At 42.6% G+C, this 20064-nt stretch overlaps 1 protein-coding gene across 3 annotated transcripts; it reads right to left on the reverse strand.

Annotated features, from left to right (window-relative positions):
• Positions 1 to 349: 349 nt before the first annotated feature.
• GJB7 (gap junction protein beta 7) lies at positions 350 to 16127 on the reverse strand. Of its 3 annotated transcripts, none has more exons than XM_066605082.1 (3): positions 15955 to 16127; positions 5675 to 5743; positions 350 to 1489 (listed from the first exon to the last, which is right to left on the reverse strand). In XM_066605082.1, exon 3 carries the CDS (start codon positions 1467 to 1469, stop codon positions 711 to 713), a length of 759 nt encoding a protein of 252 aa, XP_066461179.1. In that variant the 5' UTR covers positions 1470 to 1489; positions 5675 to 5743; positions 15955 to 16127; the 3' UTR covers positions 350 to 710. The 3 variants fall into 3 exon arrangements, with proteins under 3 accessions (XP_066461179.1, XP_066461197.1, XP_066461189.1); XM_066605100.1 differs by having other exon boundaries at positions 5663 to 5743; XM_066605092.1 differs by lacking the exon at positions 15955 to 16127 and adding an exon at positions 15835 to 15917.
• Between the last annotated feature and the right edge of the window lie 3937 nt (positions 16128 to 20064).

Here is a 20064-nt window from a genome sequence, read left to right on the forward strand (position 1 = left end):
CATAAAACTACATCCTCTAGGATTAAAGCCCACTTACTGAGGACGTAGTTTCCCGATGGGGCAATCGTTAAGGGGTTAAGAGTCCTGTGTGTGTGCGCTTCTCCCATAGACATGTATAGGAGAACAAGGGCCAGGGACACTGAAAAGAGTTGGATTTTCTGACGTGCCGACTTCAGAGGGGGACACTGTTGGATCTTAGAGTGGGTGAGTATAAAGAATACCTCACCCGGCTCCAGGTCAAATCCCCTTGGTTTATGGTGCAGTGGGGATGTGTCAGTTCTCTTTAAAAAAAAAAATTTAAAAAAAAATGTATGTATTTTGAGTACCACAGTGTATAGTAATTTCACAGTGATATTACAATGTTATTTATTAACTAGAAAAAATACAGAACCCCTTTAAATACCTGTATAGTGATGACATCATAGCTCTAATGTAACAAAACATGACACCTTCTGACTCCAGTCGTGTGCTACAAGGACATGTGTGTATGACCACAGATTCTCTTCACTTAGAACAAAGAGCATACAGTATGCTGAGAAGCTCCACGTAAACCAATATTAAAGTAAATGTTACAGTACAAAAATAAGAAATCTATTCATTCTGCAGACTAGCATATAACTGGTTTATCCTGACATATGATACTGTGTATATTATAGCACTACATCATTATACATCATTAAAGTTTATGTATCAAATTTGTTTTTGACCTCTTAAGAATTTGCAGTGTTTTCAGTTGAATTGCTGGTAGACTGTTGTACTGTAACATCCTGGACCAGGGTTTGATGTTGGTTTTTACAGCTACACTGAGCTGAGATCACTTTTCCTGCGTACCGTTTTAGGCAACATTTAGAAAAGTATTTTGAGAGGAGGTACATCAGCTCACAGAGGTTGAGTATTATACATAGTCCTGATGTAACTACTACGAAGTACAGGAAGATCTTCTTTTCTGTAGGCTTAGAGATGTAGCAATCTACAAGATTCGGGCAAGGATCAATGTCGCACTTCACTAGTCTTGGAACACTGAACCCACCATATAATTTGTGAAAGAGCAGGAGGAAACCAATCTCAAAAACGGTTTTGAATAGCAGACTAATAACATATGTACAAAATAGACCACCATCCATGCTTCCAGTGTTCTCATACAACTTTTTGTTGTATCTCTTCTCGCGACTCTCACGATAAGCCACATGAAGTACCACAAGGAGAGAAGGTGTAGACACCATTATTAGCTGTAGAGCCCAAAGTCGAACTTGAGAAATGGGGAAGAAGTGGTCAAAACAGACATTTTCACATCCGGGTTGTCTGATGTTGCACTCAAACTCCTTCTGTTCATCTTTCCAAACATTTTCTGCTGCAACAACATACACTAGGAGCCGAAAGATGAAGACCACAGACAACCAGATTCTTCCAATGCCAGTTGAATATTTATTAACACCACTTAGTATGTCTCGTAGAAAAGACCAGCTCATCTCAATTCAGTGGAGGTGTTCTGTGGAAAGAAAATTGCCAGAGTTGGATTTCAGAGCTGTACTTTGGTGTTTCCTTACCTGAGGCAAAGAATTAGTGTACCGCTTTCCTTCCCCCTAGATAGTGAAATGTGTTATATATTCATTTAAGCTTGCTTTTCTAGCTTTTTCTTAACCATGGAGAGAGAGTTTGCAGCACAGCACTCCACACAACAGTGAGGCCCAATTTAGTTGGCAGTATTCGGTCAGTATTTTGCATCAGTATTTGTAAGCCCTAACCAGAACTGGATCCAAATACTTTCTCTACAGGCTACAATCCAAGTTTTGACTTAAATATATCGATGCAAACTTCTGACCAAATGGAATTCAATGCGTTCAGATCTGTCCTACTAAACCATGAGGACTGTTGCCATGATCATAGTGCACTGTGGTGTGGGTCAGAATGTCAGAACAGTTTAATTATCATTATCTTAGCTTCACCTAAATAAGATACAGACTAGAGATGATCGAACGTGTCCGTTACGGACACTTACGCACCCGGACACCGGCTTTCCCGAACACTTCAGTGTTCGGGCGTAAATGTTCGGGGGCCGCCGGGGGGCGGGGGTCGCCGTGGCAGCGCGGGCGGCAGCAGCGGGGAACAGGGGGGAGCCCTCTCTCTCTCCCTCTCCCTCCCACTCCCCGCCGCACCCCCCCGCGCTGCCACGGCGACCGCCGAACATTTTTCGCCCGAACACGGAAGTACTCGCAAAGTTCGGTGTTCGGGTGAAAAGGGGCGGGGCCGAACATGTTCGATCATATCTAATACAGACCATAAGTATACAGTCAGGAGGACGATCTCCTCTATTATAACTGTGTGAGAGGAGCTCTGTGATCATCAGTAACTGGGATAGTAGTGTCTGTGTCCTCCTCTAGACAGTTTCTGTGCTATGAATTATGTAACAGCATCACATAAACTGAGAATTTAATTGAAAATGAATATATAACCCCAAGGAAATCTGAGCTGGTCAGAACTGGGATCATATGATCATCTGAGGAAAATAGACTGGGAGATTCAAAGGGAAAGGTTTAACTAATCAAGGTAACAATAGGCCACTTATATAAACAATAGACCACTTATATAAACTGGGGGATAGCTATATAATGCGTGAATTTAAAAAATCCCCATAGTGGCCCTTTAAATAGCTCAGCACAACTAATATAACAAGTAGTTACTCCAAATTCAAACACAAAATACTACTTTTAATGACTAATACAGTCTCAGAGTTATTCAACCCCCTAAATAGAATCCTTCATAAGAATATACAATTGCAAATCAGGTCTCCAACACACCTGATGCAGCCAATTAAGAACTTTATTAGTTGTATCAGGTGTGCTTGAGATGAAATGCAACAAATACATGGACTGGCTAGGGTTTTGTTGACTGTGATGTTTCATGGTATGTTAGAAATATGGACAGTTGTCTTGAAAGTTAAGACTAGAGATAACCAAGGAAAAGGATGCAAAAAGATAGCAAAGGCAATGACTGTTGCCAGAGATACAGTTGGAAGCATAGTTCACAAGTTCAAAGTTAAAGGAACGCAGGCTGGACGTGGCAGAAACGTAAAGCTATCCCCAGGTACCACCAGGTTATTAAAAACACTCAAGTGACTGCAAAAGACCTGCAATAAAATTTGGTGGCACAGGCACTGAGATTTCTGTTTGCATAATAAGATACATACTCCAAGATGTACAACTCTACTGCCCCAAAAACACAAAAATATTCATCTCCAGTATGCTCAAAACAAAATAAAAAAGCCACTGAAGTTTTGGGATTTTGTTCACTTGTTTGTATAAACATTAAATGACTTCAAACAAACAAACCTACTTCACCCACCTCGTCTCCTCACTATCCCACAACCCCAAATGACTTTTCGATACATTCCGCTCCCTCCTCAGCCCCAAAGAACAGGCCCCCATGACAAATCTCAGTGCTGGAAAACAAGCCGCCCATTTCAAGGGAAAAAAAAATTGAAAATATCCGAAAAGAAATCTCTGAATATTACACACCCAGCCCCGAGCCCGGTCTCTCAGCACTGCATCCATCACTCACTCACTCACTATCTATACTAGAACCAATGACAGAGAAAGAAGTCTACAGACTGCTTTCTGCTGCCCGCCCCACCACCTGCGCTAGCGACCATCTTCCCTCACACCTCCTCCTTTCCCTGGCTGTCATTACCCACCTCAGCCCCATCTTCAACCTCTCCCTGACCTCTGGCATTTTCCCCTCCTCATTCAAAGACTTCATCATTTTCCCACTGCTAAAAAAAAACTACCCTTGACCCGACTGAAGTTGCCAATTACCGACCCATCTCAAACCTCCACTTAATCTTAAAACTACTAGAATGCCTGGTTTATTCCCACCTCACATGCTTTTTTTCTCTGACAACTCTCTCCTCGACCCCCTCCAGTTCGGCTTCCACCCCACACACTCAACCAAAACTGCCCTCACAAAAGTGTCAAACAACCTGATGACAGCGAAGTCGAGGGGCGAGTACTCCCTACTGATCCTCCTAAACCTTTCTGCTGCTTGACACTGTTGACCATGACTACCTCCTCACTATGCTCCACTCTATCAGCCTAAAGGACACTGCGCTTTCCTGATTCTTCTCCTACCTCTTTGACTACTTTTTCAGCTTCTCCTCTCCGCTCCCCCTCACAGTTGGGGTGTCCCAGGGTTCGGTCCTCTGTCCCCTCCTCTTCTTTATTTACACAGCCCCAATTGGACAAACCATCTGCAAATTCGACCTCCCAATACTATCTTTACGCTGATGACACAGTTATACACTGCTTCCCATGACATCTCTGAACCAATCCTCCAACATATCACTGACTGTCTGTCCACTGTCTCTAATACTATGTCCTCCCTTTTTCTCAAACTTAACCTCTCTAAAACTGACCACCTCGTCTTTCCACCTTCCAACTGACCTCCCCCCAACATCTCCATTCGAGTGTCTAGCATAATAACCCCCAACAGCATGCCCCCTGTCTTGGGGTCGCACTGGACTATAACCTCTCTTTCACCCCCACATCCAATCCTTGGCCTGAACATGCCACCTGCACCTCAGAAATATTGCTAAAATCCAGCCGTTCCCCACCACGGACATGCTAAAGACACTTGTTGTCGCCCTCATCCATTCCCGACTTGATTACTGTAACTTTGTGCTCATTGGCCTTCGCCACACTAGACTCTCCCCTCTCCAAACCATAATAAATTCGGCAGCTAGACAAATTTTCCTATCCAGCAGCTTCTCAGACGCCTCCGCACTATGCCAGTTGCTGCACTGGCTAACCCATGCACTACAGAACTAAATTCAAACTCATCACCCTCACCCACAAAGCTGTCCATGGTACTGCACCATCGTACATTGCCTCCCTCCTGTCCGTACACCACCCAGCCCGCACACTCCGATCAGCCAACACATTGAGATTAAACGCCCCTCTAATTCGATCCTCACACGCTCGCCTCCAGGACTTCTCTAGAGCAACACCGCTCCTCTGGAACGCACTACCCCCAAGACATTCGGACAATCCCTGATGCACGGAACCTCAGACTCACCTTAAAAATGCATCTCTTCAGGGAGGCATACCAAATCTCCTGATCTAATACCCCACCCCCACAACATGCCCCCTGCCCCTACCTATGGCTCCCCACACCTTCCACTTTGCCTATCATTTACATCTACTGTCCCTTTACCTCCTTATCATTCCCCGTTCTTTTTTCTAATAATGAAATACCGTATGTAACTTTTGTACTGTTTTCTGTGCTCCCCCGTACCTCCTCTCTGCCCCTGTACCTCCTGAACCACCCGCACCCCGTCTCTCTCCAAATAAGTGTATAACACATGTAATTGTCTTGTTTGAATTCACTCTAAATATTAAAATTTGTTTAACTGCTGGTCAAAATACTTGTGCTTTGAATCAGACATTCTTGCTTCTGTTAAACAGCATACATGATAGCATCTCAGGTGCAAGAGAAAACGTGTTTATTCCTCCATCTTGGACCTGAAGCATGTCCTATACTTTCATTCAACTAATATTATACCACATTTCATGTCATCATACTGATGGTATCCTTGCAGAAATCTTACATATATTAGAGCTATATGTGAAATCGGTGACCATATAAAAAGTAAACTCGGAAAACTACAAACCTGCAAACTTACATTTGTTTCTTTTTAGCTTTCTCTGCTCTCTTTCTTCTGGCTCTTACCTGTCAGCAGTCTGGTGCACACCTGTATGGAATAGAAAGAGTATATTTATTCACTATATACAATACAATGCTAATAAATCACTATAGTAAAGAATATCAATTCTGATAATTGATTCACACTAAGGCCGCCTGCAGACGAGTGGGTCGGATCTGGCGGCGAGAATTCTCGCTGCGGGACCCGACCCGAGCGCCTGCAGAGACGAACGCGTACTCACCCGCGCCCGGCGGCCCCGGCTCTTTCGTGTGCCGCCTGCCGGGCAGCCGGCGCATGCGCAGACCGGAGCCGGCGGCCGGGTGAGTGACGTTTCTGTGCGGGGCTCGCAGAGGACATGCCGCGGTTTGTTTGCCGCGCGACATTTCGCGCGGCCAAACCGCGGCCGTCTGCATAGGAGTGCGTATTGTAATGCACTCCTATGCAGGCTTTTAGTGGCGGAAATCCTGCGGGAAATCCTGCCGCGGGATTTCCGCCCGTGTGCAGGTGGCCTTAGGCTGTATTTACTTAGTCGATAATGAGTCAAGCCTCAGATTCTTAAGCTCGACTCACATCACACAGGAACACCAATCTTGCTAAAAAGTGCATGCATCTTATGGTCAGAAGTCAGGAAGGTGTGGCAGTACCAGACCCCTCTGTATATGTGTGTATATAATTTCCTTCAAATGGTAAACAAAAATACCTGAAATCATAACATACAGTAGAGCAAAAAGGACAAAGCAGGACAAGCAGACATGTTATGCAGGCATTTACAAGCCTAGCAAAATGTAAGGTATTTATATACATCATTGCAATTTGTTTCAGTGATCAAAAGATGAGGATACAGTAAGTTTAACAGGGTGGACTTATTGGCTATTATAAGGGTTTTTCGGGCAAATACTATTGATGACTCGCTATTGGTCATCAGTAGTTGATCACCAGGGATCAGCTGATTGTCCAGCCCACTATCAGTGCAGCAAGACAAGACATCATCATCGGGGTCGCAGCAGGAATTTTCAGAATCGATTTCCCTCCCATTGAAATCAATGGGTGCAAAGCTGCCTATTTCACTTTCATCTCCGCATTAAGAGTTAAGCAGAAAGTCTTAGAGGCAGCTTCACCCCTATTGATTTTAATGGGAGTGAAGCTACTTTTTGAGACTGCCTGCTCCAATCCCGATGACCATGTCTTGCACTTCTGCACTGATTGCTGGGAATTAGAGATGAGCGAGTATACTCGCTAAGGACAATTGTTCGAGCGAGCATTGTCCTTAGCGAGTATCTCCACGCTCAGAAGAAAAGGTTCGGCTGCTGGCATGAGTGACAGGGGAGTTGCGGCGGTGAGCGCGGGGGAGAGAGGGAGAGAGAGATCCCCCCGCTCTCCCCCGCAGCTCTCCGCCCGCCGCCGGCAGCCAAATCTTTTCTTCCGAGCGGGCAGGTACTCACTAAGGGCAATGCTCGATCGAGCAACTTTACTGGGAATCCCAGAGACAGTTTTAATTCGTAGAAAATATTTTTATTAGTGACACCTCATTTTATTTTATAAAACTTTGTCTTTCCGATAGCTTCTAAAGCGTGCTAGAAATATGTGGTCAGGGCTTGCCTTTGGAGTGTGTGACCTGTTCAACTTTACAGGGTGCATCACTTCACCCAGATGAAGTGGGCACCACCAGGTGCGCTCTTCTGATCCAGGGACGCCTGCCCCACTTCTAAACCTCCAGCTGCTGGAGAGGGTTAATGACTTTAACACACTCACACATTGGCTGCTGATGGTACTGACACTCTGAGTATTTCCAATCATGCATAGGAGCATCTTCACTCCTCTTCCCACCAGGCCCCAGCACTCACTATATAATTTGTAGCAAATCCACATCAAAGTCTACATCAAAATGGTTCAAATTTTGGTGTGAATTTGTTGTGGGTCCTTTCCGCTGCAGCAAATCCACGGTGTGAACACACTCTAAGGATATGTTCACATGATGGAATTCAGCATTTTATGTGTGAATTATGCCTCTGAAATCCAGACAAAATCCACAAGTGGGATTCTGATGCGGAAAATCACATTTCCGCATCAAGAAGTGACAAATCGCGATTTTTACGCATAAGTATTTCACATGCACATTTTGTCCATTGTCATGAACAGGATAAAATCCGCACGTGGATCCGTGCCAAAAATTATGTCAGAAAATTCCACAGTTAATTCCTACATGTGAACATACCTAACAATGGCCTTCTACTCATGGGCCAGTGTTTTGTGCTTGCCCACCGCTGTGCTGTGTTGCCATGGCTAGTAGAGCTGCAGTTTGCCTCTCTTGCCTGAGGTGACGTCCCAGAACTGTTTTACCTAGTGATTCTTACCATGCTGGGGAAAAAAGATTTTGCACAGTGTGCTATCTAACCTAAAGCTAGCCCTGTATGTGGTGTCACCGTTACATGTAGCATAATATAAGAATCGGTACCATTAGTCAAAGTAATTTAAATTACTTTTATTAGCCAAATGCTTTATTGTATGTGGTCATGCTGTGGATACTTATTTCATAAATGAAGCCTATATGTTTGTGTCTCGCGAATACGTTAGAAGATATTAGAAAAAAACATCTGACAGTGAGGGTGATCAATGAGTGGAACAGGTTACCACTGGAGGAGGCGAGTTCTTCAATGAAAGTGTTCAAACAAAGACTGGACATAGATCTGTCTGGGATGATTTAGTAAATCCTGCACTGAGCAGGGGGTTGGACCCAATGACCTTGGAGGTCCCTTCCAACTCTACCATTCTATGACAATGGCCAGACTAGCTTCATAGAAGAATATGATGGCATTGGACAGGGTGAAGAAATTGAAAATGTACCAAATAAAAATGTTAGAGTTACATGAGGCCATGTGTCACACTGCTTCTAAGAAAACAGGGTGATCAGAGGCATTGTCAAGTAATGAATCCTGTGCAACAGTTACTAAAAACAGTAAGGAACCTTCCAGAGAACATTTAGATAAAGCATTTGTAGCTCATGAATTACAGATATTCAGATGCTACAATTACAAATATTTATCCAACTGGCCATGGTAATTTCCCATTAGATATTACTGAAGGTCAAACCAAAAGTTTCATCATTTCTCAAGGGTCTTCTAAGCCACCATAATAGGAAAAATAGACAAGATGCTGTTTTTCCAACAAATTCTAGAAAAGAGAGCACAAGCTAAAATATTATTCAATACTCATTGCGGCGAGCCGATGTCAGACATGCGCAGTGTATAGATTTTTTTCATATTTTTTTTTTCCCATGCCATTGCTAGGCGATGACACGGAATCCACAACCTGTCCACAATGTTAATTACTGATGGGCCGTAGGTTGGATGGCTTCTATTAACTTCAATAGAAGCCGTCTGCGTGGAATCCGCGCAAAAATGGAGCATGCTGCGATTTTCCCTCCACTTGCAGAAAAAAATGTTTTCCATAGCATGCTGTAGACGGTATTTGCTGCGGATCCGTGGTGCGGATTAGCATGGGTGAATGGTGTGAAGAATTTCTTCTAACACAAGCACTGCATTATCATTAAAGCTCCATCTAGAACACTCATGCTTGCATGCTGAAGAAAATCCTGTACGAAAGTCCTTGAAAGAGTGACTAATATCACATTAACTTCAGAGGTGACACAGTAGCAGTAGGCCAAACAAACAATGATTGGAGTCACCACCGTGATCTGCCCGATAGCTGAACTACAAAGTACAGGATGAAATCATTGCTTTATTCTCAAACAAGAATGCCAAAGACATTTTCAATATGACCAAGCATTCTCCATTTTTTGCTATTACGATAGGCACAATACAAGACGTTTCTAAAGTTAACCACTTTAGTCAAATGTTTCTTCTACAGCTTTAAAGGTGAGTGAATTTTTCCTGGGAATCGAGGATCAGACCACTACCAACATTGAAAAAGAAATTATATTAAGTATTAAAAATGAGGATCTTGATATAAGAAGATGTAATAGAGAAGGGCATGATGGTGCAGCAAACATAAGTGGCATATACATAGATATGCAAGCAAGAAATTCAAAGTGAACCTAGTGCACAGTATACACAAACCTTCCTGTAAATGACCATCAATTCATCCCAGAAATAACATGATACAACAGAAAAATTGCACTAGTTTTTGTTAACCTCCAAACTAAAAAGTGACAACTAGCAACAATTTACTGAATGACAGACAAATTCACATTTAGTGTATGTTGACACGTGTCAGATGTTGATGTGGATTTATCGCTGAGCTCACCCGCTCATTTGAAACTGTGAAAATCCACAACATAAATTGACAGTACGTATCAGTATATTTTTGGAGTCTGGGAAGAAACTGAAATACCTGAAGCAATCTACACAAAAACAGATACAGATTTCATGACAATCTTTACCTTAGTCACATACAAACCCAGAACCCCAACAGTTTCCCAAGATGCGTCTAGTGATAGAATTTAAGATTACATGCTACCACTTGCATGGATTACCACCATGCATTGGTGAGTCCACAAGAGCAAGAATTACTCTTACAGTGTGGAATTCCATTTTCTCTCTTACAGAGGGGTCCAGAGGAGGGACCTTACCTCCATGACATGCATATGCCATTGTAGGGCAAATAAACAGTGAGGGGTTATCTTTATGCAAATCTATAGTATCAAGTCAAAAGGATGGACATTTAAGGAGTTAAAAAAAGGCAGGAATTTGGGTCACAAATTATGACAATCGTCAAACTACTAACGACCACTTGTCTTTATGTATGTGAGTGCTTCTCATGCTCCACCCCTGTTAGCGTCATCGCTTTGTCCCCTAGTGACTCCATTGAAGGTTCTACAATATATATAAAACACAGAGTCTGACCGACAGAAGAACAACACAGTTAGGGCTCTTGGAAGGGGAGGACAAAAATAACACACGGAGAAAACAACTAAGTCATTATTATCTCAGAAGACACAACCCGGCAGCCCTAACCAAAGACACTGACCTACCGCCACCACAGAGATCCGGTGGGCTGAAGGACCTGTGATGTCACAGCTGTGGAAGGAGCTAAGCTGTGTTTGTCTTGTGTGGTAATCAAGCTACTGTGTGTCTGATGCTCCACCAGAAACACTGCTACTATAATGTACTAATAACTACTAGTATAAGTATACATGCAACTTTTAAATACCAACTTAGAATTGTGATGGTATTTCCTATTTATCAGGATCATCTTTGTAAAGGTCAAAGGACACTGTCTGTATCCATACTGAAATCAGGCCAACAGCAGTAAAATAACAAAATTACAAATAATACAGAACAGAAATGCAAAAGGGTGCATGTCCTCACCCAACACTGTCAACAAGAAGCAAACCAGGATGCTAGCAAAGGATTGTTAAAAAAAGCCAAATAAAGTGTTTTAATGCAAGCTAATAAATAGCATAAATCACCGTGGCAGAAAAGCTCCCTTTTCTTCAAGAGTATCTCTATCACCGAAGGGAACCTTCGATACTAATAAATAGCATGTTCTGTTATTTTTGTTTGCTTGCATTTGTATTCCAGGACCTAGCTTCAGGATAGGTCATCAATAGTTAATAGGCGGAGGTCTGCTACTTGGGATCCCCATTGATCAGCTGATCGTTCGGCCTACTGTCAGTGCAATGGGCTGGACATCACCATAAGTCGTCAACCTTGAATGTGTAATAGTCAGTTTCACTCCCACTGAAATCAATGAGAGTGCTCCCTATTACACTTATACGATTGCGGGCTAAATAAGAAGTGTAATAGGAGGCATCACTCAAATTAATTTCAATGGAGTTGAAGCCAACTATGACACTTTTGGTACTGACCACTGATTATGACATCTGGCCGGCTGCATCACAAGCAGCGGACCCCTGCCAATCAATAGTTGATGTCCTATCCTTATGTCCTGTAATACCCCTTTAAGAAAGCTGTTAACCAAACAGTTTATTCTTATTTAGCGCTATTGTTAAACCCATAGACCTCAAAAATGACAGATATCAACTAAATCCTCCTATCAACAAATAAATGACTAAAAACAATTAGAGGAATATATAGCTAGAACATAATAAAAGTAATCCATTTTGTTTGGCCTTTACAGGTATAACAAGGGCAGTAAATAAATTCAAAGTTTTCTTTAGATAGGTAATATATATTTTTAGAATAAATAAAGAGCCTGTAATCACCGGCCCGGGTACCCAAAACTCCAGCGCGCCTCCGTTTGCCCCGCCATCATGCTGTTTACCAGTTGCACTCAGCCTGTGATTTCCCATTCACAGGTTGACTCTGTAGCTTGTTAACAGCCGCAGTGGGGTGAACTGAGCTGCGATGCTGGAGTTGCAGGGACCCGGGACTGATGAGAATAAGCTATTTAGTTGTTTTGGGGCAGGGGCAGCTTAAAAAATTATCTTAGCTTGAAAAACTCCTATCAGTTGCCAGCTTTATTTATTTAAAGGCTGGAAGCAAAAAAAATTAAAATAAAAAGGAAAAAGACTCGCCTACCCAACAGATTTTATACGTCAGACACACTTCTAGTAACCTACTCTCCACTAGGCTCTCATACAGGCACTAGTGTAACTATAGGGGATGCAGTTGCCCCCGGGCCCAGGAGCCTTAGGGGGCCCATAAGGCCTCTCTTTTCCATATAGGGAGCCCAATACTATGAATAAAGCATTATAGTTGGGGGCCCTGTTACAGGTTTTGCATTGGGGCCCAGAAGGTTCACGTTATACCTCTGCATACAGGCTGCCTTCCTGGTTCCCTAGTCAGAGAGCTCCTTCTGACTACTCTAGGCTGGTATCATGGTCTTTTTTCCCCTCAAAAATATAGTGGTGATTTTTTCAGTTTTTCCTTTTTTTTCTTTGCTGAATAAAATGTAGGGTCCAGACATTAGATGTAGGTCAAAATATGTAAAGTCCATGGCGTTTTTTTCTCACTTTTATTAAGTCTATAGCATTTTTTCCAAATCATAGCATGCTCTGGTTCTGGCATTCTTTCAGGTGTTTTCCCATAGACATCTCTATAGTAAAAAGGAAACAAAATCATACACAAACCCGTGTGACCAAAAAAAAACACCAAGAAAATGTAGGAACTTCAAAACTTTGAATCCAACGCTTCTGGCTTTTTCTTTTTAACAAAAAAGAAAACACCAGAAAAAAAGACTGAAGGATGCCCCAGGGTAAAAACAAACTGGGTCATCTGCACATCGCCAAAACTATGCCCACATACAGTTGGTAGGGTATTCAAACAGCTTGTTAATACCACACTACTTCTAGGAAAAATGTGTGGTTATTACACATCAACCTGCTCTCCCCATTCCAGTAGCCAGACCCTTGTTCAAGTAGTTTCAGAAAGCCAAGCCTGTTCCATGTTTATACCCACATTTGGGTTGCCATTGAGCAATGGCCATGTCACACACGATCAACGATGAGACAACTAAGATATAAACATCTTAAAAAGTCAATGTCAACTTCGATACCAAATTAATTGTCAGTCTCACCATTAAAGGGATTTTACTAAAATATTAAGTTATCCCCTATCCTCACAGATCCTGAGAACCCTCCCCGTTCCACCCAGGGCCGGCCTTAGGTTAGATGGTGCCCTGTGTAAAATTCTTTATTGGTGCCCCCTTCCCCATCATAACAAAAAAACACTGGGTAGTACACTAGGTAGAACTTTGATGGGCTAGTTAAAAGAATATGGGCTATTTAATATGTGTTTTAGGCCAGTTTCATACAGACGTGGTTATAAGCAGCTCATGTGAAACTAGTCACATGGAGTTTATTTGTTTCCATTCTGACCACTTGACATTACAGCCAGAACTTAAAGGGGTTGTCTCGCGAAAGCAAGTGGGGTTAAGCATTTCTGTATGGCCATATTAATGCACTTTGTAATATACATCGTGCATTAAATATGAGCCATACAGAAGTTATTCACTTACCCACTCCGTTGCTGGCGTCCCCGTCTCCATGGCTCCGTCTAATTTCAGCGTCTAATCGCCCGATTAGACGCACTTGCGCAGAAGGGTCTTCTCCCTTCTGGTCGGTCCGGGCACGAGCGGCGTTCTGGCTCTGCCCCCTTCTACGCGTCATTGCATAGCTCCGCCCCATCACGTGTGCCGATTCCAGCCAATCAGGAGGCTGGAATCGGCAATGGACCGCACAGAGCCCACGGTGCACCATGGGAGAAGACCCGCGGTGCAACGTGGGTGAAGATCACGGCGGCCATCTTGGAGGAAAAGAAGGAAGAAGTTGCAGAGAGGGGATTCGGGTAAGTAAAATTTTTTTTTTCATTTCAACACATCCCTTGGGTTTGTCCTGCGCTGAACGGGGGGCCTATGCAAAAAAAAAAAAAAACGTTTCGGCGCGAGACAACCCCTTTAAACTTTTTATTTTCCTTTTATTTTTTATGTGTATCATCAGAGCTTGCTTTTTTTGGGACGAGTTATATTTTTTAACCCCTTCCCACTGCAGCCCTTTTTTGCTTTATTGTTTTTAACCATATCAAGATTCGCACCAATATCCGCAACGTGCAAAACACACTAACGTTATGTTCATTGGGTGGAATTCACTGCGCTTCAAAGAACCAAGGCAAAATTTGCTGCTTTCTGCTGCGTTTTTTGTCCATGGATTCCCACGCTGAATTAGCCCTGTCAACGTGTACAATCAACATGCAGCACTTTTGCACGTTTTCGTAGGGATTGACGTCAAATCGTGACATGTCCACCGCAGCTCCCACGCTTGGCAATTTCTGGCATAATCACCGAAATGAATGGAATGGTGGAGTGCATGTGCAGTCAGCGCTATATTCATGCAGGGACCCTGTTCTCAGGATTGGTGGATTCCCCAGCGGTCAGACCCCACCATAAGGTTATCCTCTATTCTTTGATTTTGGTACAACCCCTCTAAGGTAAACTATTTGCAGTAATTTTACATGAACACAAGTGTGTGTACACTTTAAAGGGCTATTCCCACCACAGCATGTTATCTCCTATCCTATGTATATGGTATAACTTGCTGTGATGGGAATACTCCTTTAACGAAGCATTCTTATACAGCTAAGGCTATGTTCACACCTGCGTTTGGGGGTTCCTATTTCTTGCCCCATTGTGGGAGCAGGAAAGGGGAATCCCTTGGCCAAACGAATCTGTCTTATGACGGAACTAAACGGCGCCAAACAATCCTCATTAATTAGAATGATATCCATTTGATCCCCGTTCAGTTGTACGGCATTTTACCAGACTTTTTCTTCCAGTTCTGTGACGGAACCTCCGGATGGACGCTCCTAACGCAGATGTGAACATAGCCTGATACATTCAGCCTGAATAAAGTGTGTCTGCTTTCTGCTTCCCTAGGAGAAATGAAGTGCCGGAGAACCATGACATCTCTGGTACTCATGACAACGCTACTTATTTATACATTTCATATTGTTTGGGCAGATTTCTAATTCTCATAGCAACAAAGTAGGAAATTATTACAGGTAATCAATCAAAGAAGAAAGACTTCTGAAAATATGCTACATATAATGAGTATTCTTATTCCAATCTACATTAATGAAATGTTCACACTGCCTTCTGATTTCGTTATAGACTATTCTACAGGAAACCTGATTTGAAAGGAACGACCTGTAAATTATATAGCTACTCTATCAGGTGGGGGCATAGCTATAGGGGTTTCAGGGGTAGCAGTTGCTACCGGGCCCTGTAGCCTTAGGGGGCCCAAAGACCCTTCCATTTCATAAGAAGAAACCAGTGTTATAAACAGCACACAGTAGATGGGGGCTTGCTATAGAGTTTGCATCGGGGTCCAAGAGCTTCTAGCTACGCCTTTGCTATCAGCGCAATGGGACCGCTAGCAAAATGCCCACCACCCCCACTGGAATAATACATTGAAATATGTAGCAATACAACGTACTCTATTTCTATGCTATTGAATCCAACATGAGAACCCTGTACTGCTCTTGGTTATATGTTAACACTCTGTGAGACATGCTCATTTTTTCAGACTGTAACAACGATACAGGACGGAGCTGAGAAACACTTACTGAAATATACTATATTATATCATATTAGATTACATCCAAAGTAATGAAAGGTAAATAGTTTAACCGAACCCAGCAAAGTGTAATCAGTAGAATACATGCCTATGACGGTCACTCAATAAGGCCGGAGCTCAGACACATCCTCTTGTTCTTCTAGCTCACTTCACGGACAAACAGAAATGTCAAGATGACAATAATACTGAGAAAATGATAAAGACCTACCTGACGTGCAAAGGAGGTGAGAAAAGCTACAGCATAGGCAACGCATTAAAAATTCATAGCCATGACATTTACTCTGTCTGTTACAAAGCAACCGTGCGGTCACCAAGGGATGGCGAACAAGTGTAACCTGATCGTCTGTTGTGCCTATTAGTCAGGAGAGAACACCTCGGCTGCTGTTGCGAAAGAGCAGAAGAACGAGAGGAGGTTGTTGGAAGCATCACATATTTACTATACAAATAAGCAGCGCGGCATAAACTTATCATCTACTAAAGAAGAACTTAGATGTACATTAGGAAATGTGCATATACACACCAGTGTGCTTTATTTAAAACAGCTGTAGTGTTTGCACAAGAAGTGCTGAACTTGCTTAGTAGGTAAGAAAACATATTCAGGTGTAAGAACCCTTTTACACGGGACAGTAAATCACCCAACAGGAACCTGAACCTTATCATCCAGTCTAAACGCATGCCCCAACTGAATGACGAATGAGAATTTGTTCGCCTGTCATTCAGTTTCTGCTTGCAAAAAAATGAACGTATCATTCCACCTAAACAGGCAGTTGTTCACTTACGAATGACTAGCTGCTTACTGTCAATGTAGGCGGACGGGCTGGAGCGATTATTGCTGGGACGACCTGTTGGGAATCTCTGCCGGACCAGTTGTTCCATGTAAAGGGACCCTAAAATGTCCCCTAATAGCACCTGAGTGCATACTATACCTACCAACTATCTGGATAGTTAAAGGAGGACACTTATGATTCATTAACATTCATTGTGTATACACTGTATTTGTTTTTTGTTCATAGATTAAAAAAATAAATACATAACTGAGTATAGAATTTTTTTAAATGAAACTGGGGTCTAGTATCCTGTTACCCTGTTTCCCTGAAAATAAGACATACCCTGAAAATAAGACGTATCATGATTTTCCAGAATTTTTTAGGATGCAAAATGATTTTTCAGGCTTTTTGAGGATGCTTGAAATATAAGCCCTACTCCAAAATTAAGCCCTGCTAACAGTTAATTAAAAAGTCAATTTAAATAGTGTTCGGGCAGCTATACATGTAAAAAATTTTAAACCTTTTTGAACAAAAATTAATATAAGACACTGTCTTATTTTCGGGGAAACTCGGTAGGGATCAGACAGACATGGAACTATATGGTAAAACGTATTCATGCAATTAATCAGCTCAAAAAGAGGGTCATAAAGCAAACAGAGGGATTTCTCAAAAGGGACTTGGAAGTTATGTGCATCATTGTATACTGGGCATATGAACATATTACTAACTTATGCAATATAATTGTATAGACAGTACCAAATTATTCTAATCAAAGCTTTACGTTATTGGTCAGCCTACTTAGGCTATATTCAGATTGGTGTCCAGGCCTCAATTCAAAGCGTCAAGCACAGATCCAGCATGTTGGGACAATGCTGGTTAGCATGCTGGAAGTCCAACAGGCTTATAACCAATGGGGTCTATCGGTAACTGTTCAGGCTTGACATTTCCACTATTTTCGTTGTTTGACTCCTATGACAGAGCCACACAACCAAAATAAAAATGCTAGTGTGAAAGAAGCCTTCTAGGCCAATTTCACATCTGTGTTAGAACATCCAGTCAGAGGTTCCATCACAGATCCAGCTCAGAATACTGGAAGATAAAGCCGGGGAACTGAGCGGGAATCCAAATAGATCCCATTGTAGTCAATGGGGTCCATTCAGCACTTTTAGGTCCATTTAGGACTTGCCCTATCTTGTGGCTGATATACGCTGGTAGCTCCCATAGGCTTCTATGGTTGCTGCTGAAAAAGTGAGGGAGTTTAGCAGCGTCCAACGCTGTGAAAACATGACAGCTGGCTCTGTTTAACTATTATTAGTAATTCCGAAGATTTAAGCTGACAAAGTGTTTTCCGGGCTGCGGATCCACTATAAGGCCCCACTCAGATGGCAGTATTTGGTCAGTATTTGTAAGCCAAAGTCTGGAGTAGGTCCAAAATGCAGAAGAGATGCAAATCTTTCCATTATAATGTTTCTCTGTAGGTTCTATTCCTGGTTTTGGCATTCAAATACTGATACCAAATACTGCCATCTGAACGTGCTTTAGGTGGGTTTCACACAAGCATATTCTGATCACAATTATGTATTTGTAATAACAATACAACAAGTGTCCTGGCCCAATCGTGGATGTCCTGACGCAAAAACTCAGTACATCATAGATCCTTAGGACTATTCCTCTCATTCTATGCATGCCTGTGTACTCTGTGGGGTGCATTCAGTAGCAGCAGCTTTGAGATCAGACAGTGGGAGAAAGCAAAGGAAGGTAAGTATACCACTGGGGTCACACAGAGCCGAAATCTTGTGGAAATCTCGAGAATGACCGCATGGAAATGCCACGAGATTTCCACGAGAGTAATACAGATTCAAAACCCGCGGCCCTGCGCCCAGATTTTGGAGCAGCTTTGCCACCTGGATTTCGCTAACACCATCTCTTCTCATAGAAAGGAGAGAGGCTGCTGCGGAAACGGAGAAAGAATTGACATACCGCGTCTTTGAATTCTGTTCGGCATGTCAATTTCAGAGCGGCTTGGCCGCAACAGATCAGCCTCACTGTGTGGACAAGATTTTTGCAAATCTCGACCATTTTGCTGGCTAATACCGGGATAAAAAGCTGCGGACCGAACTTCCGTGCAGAAAGTCTTCACGGAAATTCCGCAGCAATTACGCCCCGTATGAATTCAGCCTTACAGTCACATCCTCAGATTCAGCACTTCATTTTTTGCAGCTGTGTGGGGTTCATTTTTTGTGAGGTTATTAATTTGTATGATTTTAAAGCACAAACAACTTTTTGATCACTTTTTATTTAACTTTTCTTGGAGACAGGGATAAGCTGAATCTTCCTGGTCTTGGCACATGACCACACTATCCTGGAAGTGTGAGACGATGTGGCAAGAATGAAACAAGGGAAGTAAAATGTGAGAAACTAAATATGGAGGAGGGCTTCAACCATTAAAAATAGTAACTTTATTGATTAAAACGCATGCATCTAACAGGTAAACTCTGAACGTGTTTCGGCCAGACAGTGGCCTTTGTCAACAGCTGAAAAATGTAGTTAACACATAATCAGCGACTGATTCACTCCACTGGGCTGACTAACACAGGTACTCTGTTTCTTTTAATCAGGGGCATAGATTTGTATTTTGCTATAAAAAGTTATGTGTTAACTACATTTTTATAGTCGGAGCCTATCCAACGTGTCACCTCATGCAGTACTGGCTTTAGCCAGCATATAGCGCCATTGTATAACAGCAGAAAAATAGTAAACCCCCTAGGATAACCAGGATACAAATTGGATTGGAAAGGGTTAACCCTTTCCAATCCAATTTGTATCCTGGTTTTCCTAGGGGGCTTACTCTTTTTCTGCCATTATACAACGGCGCTATCTGCTGGCTAAAGCCAGTACTGCGTGAGGTGACACATTGGATAGGTTCCAACAGCAGAGATGCTGGCAATAAACAGTAAGAGAACCCCGACGGACGTCTTCCAACATCGGAGCTGTACAGCCTTAAATCATAATGTCTTCAGACGTCAGACAGTGGATTGGAAAGGGTTAATAGCTATAAGGATTCACAGCTTTTAATACTATTTATATGGTGATCTCCAAATCTTCATCTTTTGTTTTACTCATCTTATTCTCTTACCGTTCATAGTTCTAGAATGGCTATGAGGATGGTTTCATATCTGCATTGGGGAATTCTGCCCACCGCAAAAGGCTCCATCTCTGGACAGAACCAAACAGCGCTGGACGGACTCCATTGACTAAAACAGGGTCCATCCGCATTCTGCTCAGCTGCCCAGCTTTTAAACAGAAGAAAAAGCACTGCATACAAGCACTTTTTTTTCCGGTATTTTCAGCCAGACCTGTGATGGAACTTCCAGATGTGAAACCGGAGTAACTTCCTGTGTGCCTGCCTCTTCACTGCTTCATAACCAGGCCTCTCCATACATTTCTACCAAACTCTTCAGTAGGCCCGTTTACACACAACGATTATCGCTCAAAATTCGTTCAAATGATGTTTTTTGAGCAACAATCTGTGCGTGTAAATGCTACCATTG

This window comes from Eleutherodactylus coqui, chromosome 1 (genome assembly GCF_035609145.1).
Source record: "Eleutherodactylus coqui strain aEleCoq1 chromosome 1, aEleCoq1.hap1, whole genome shotgun sequence".
Taxonomy (NCBI): Eukaryota; Metazoa; Chordata; class Amphibia; order Anura; family Eleutherodactylidae; genus Eleutherodactylus; species Eleutherodactylus coqui.

What these genes read in the sequence shown, in the direction of transcription:
- GJB7 (XM_066605082.1), bottom strand. Translation starts at nt 1,469, where the DNA reads ATGAGCTGGTCTTTTCTACGAGACATACTAAGTGGTGTTAATAAATAT.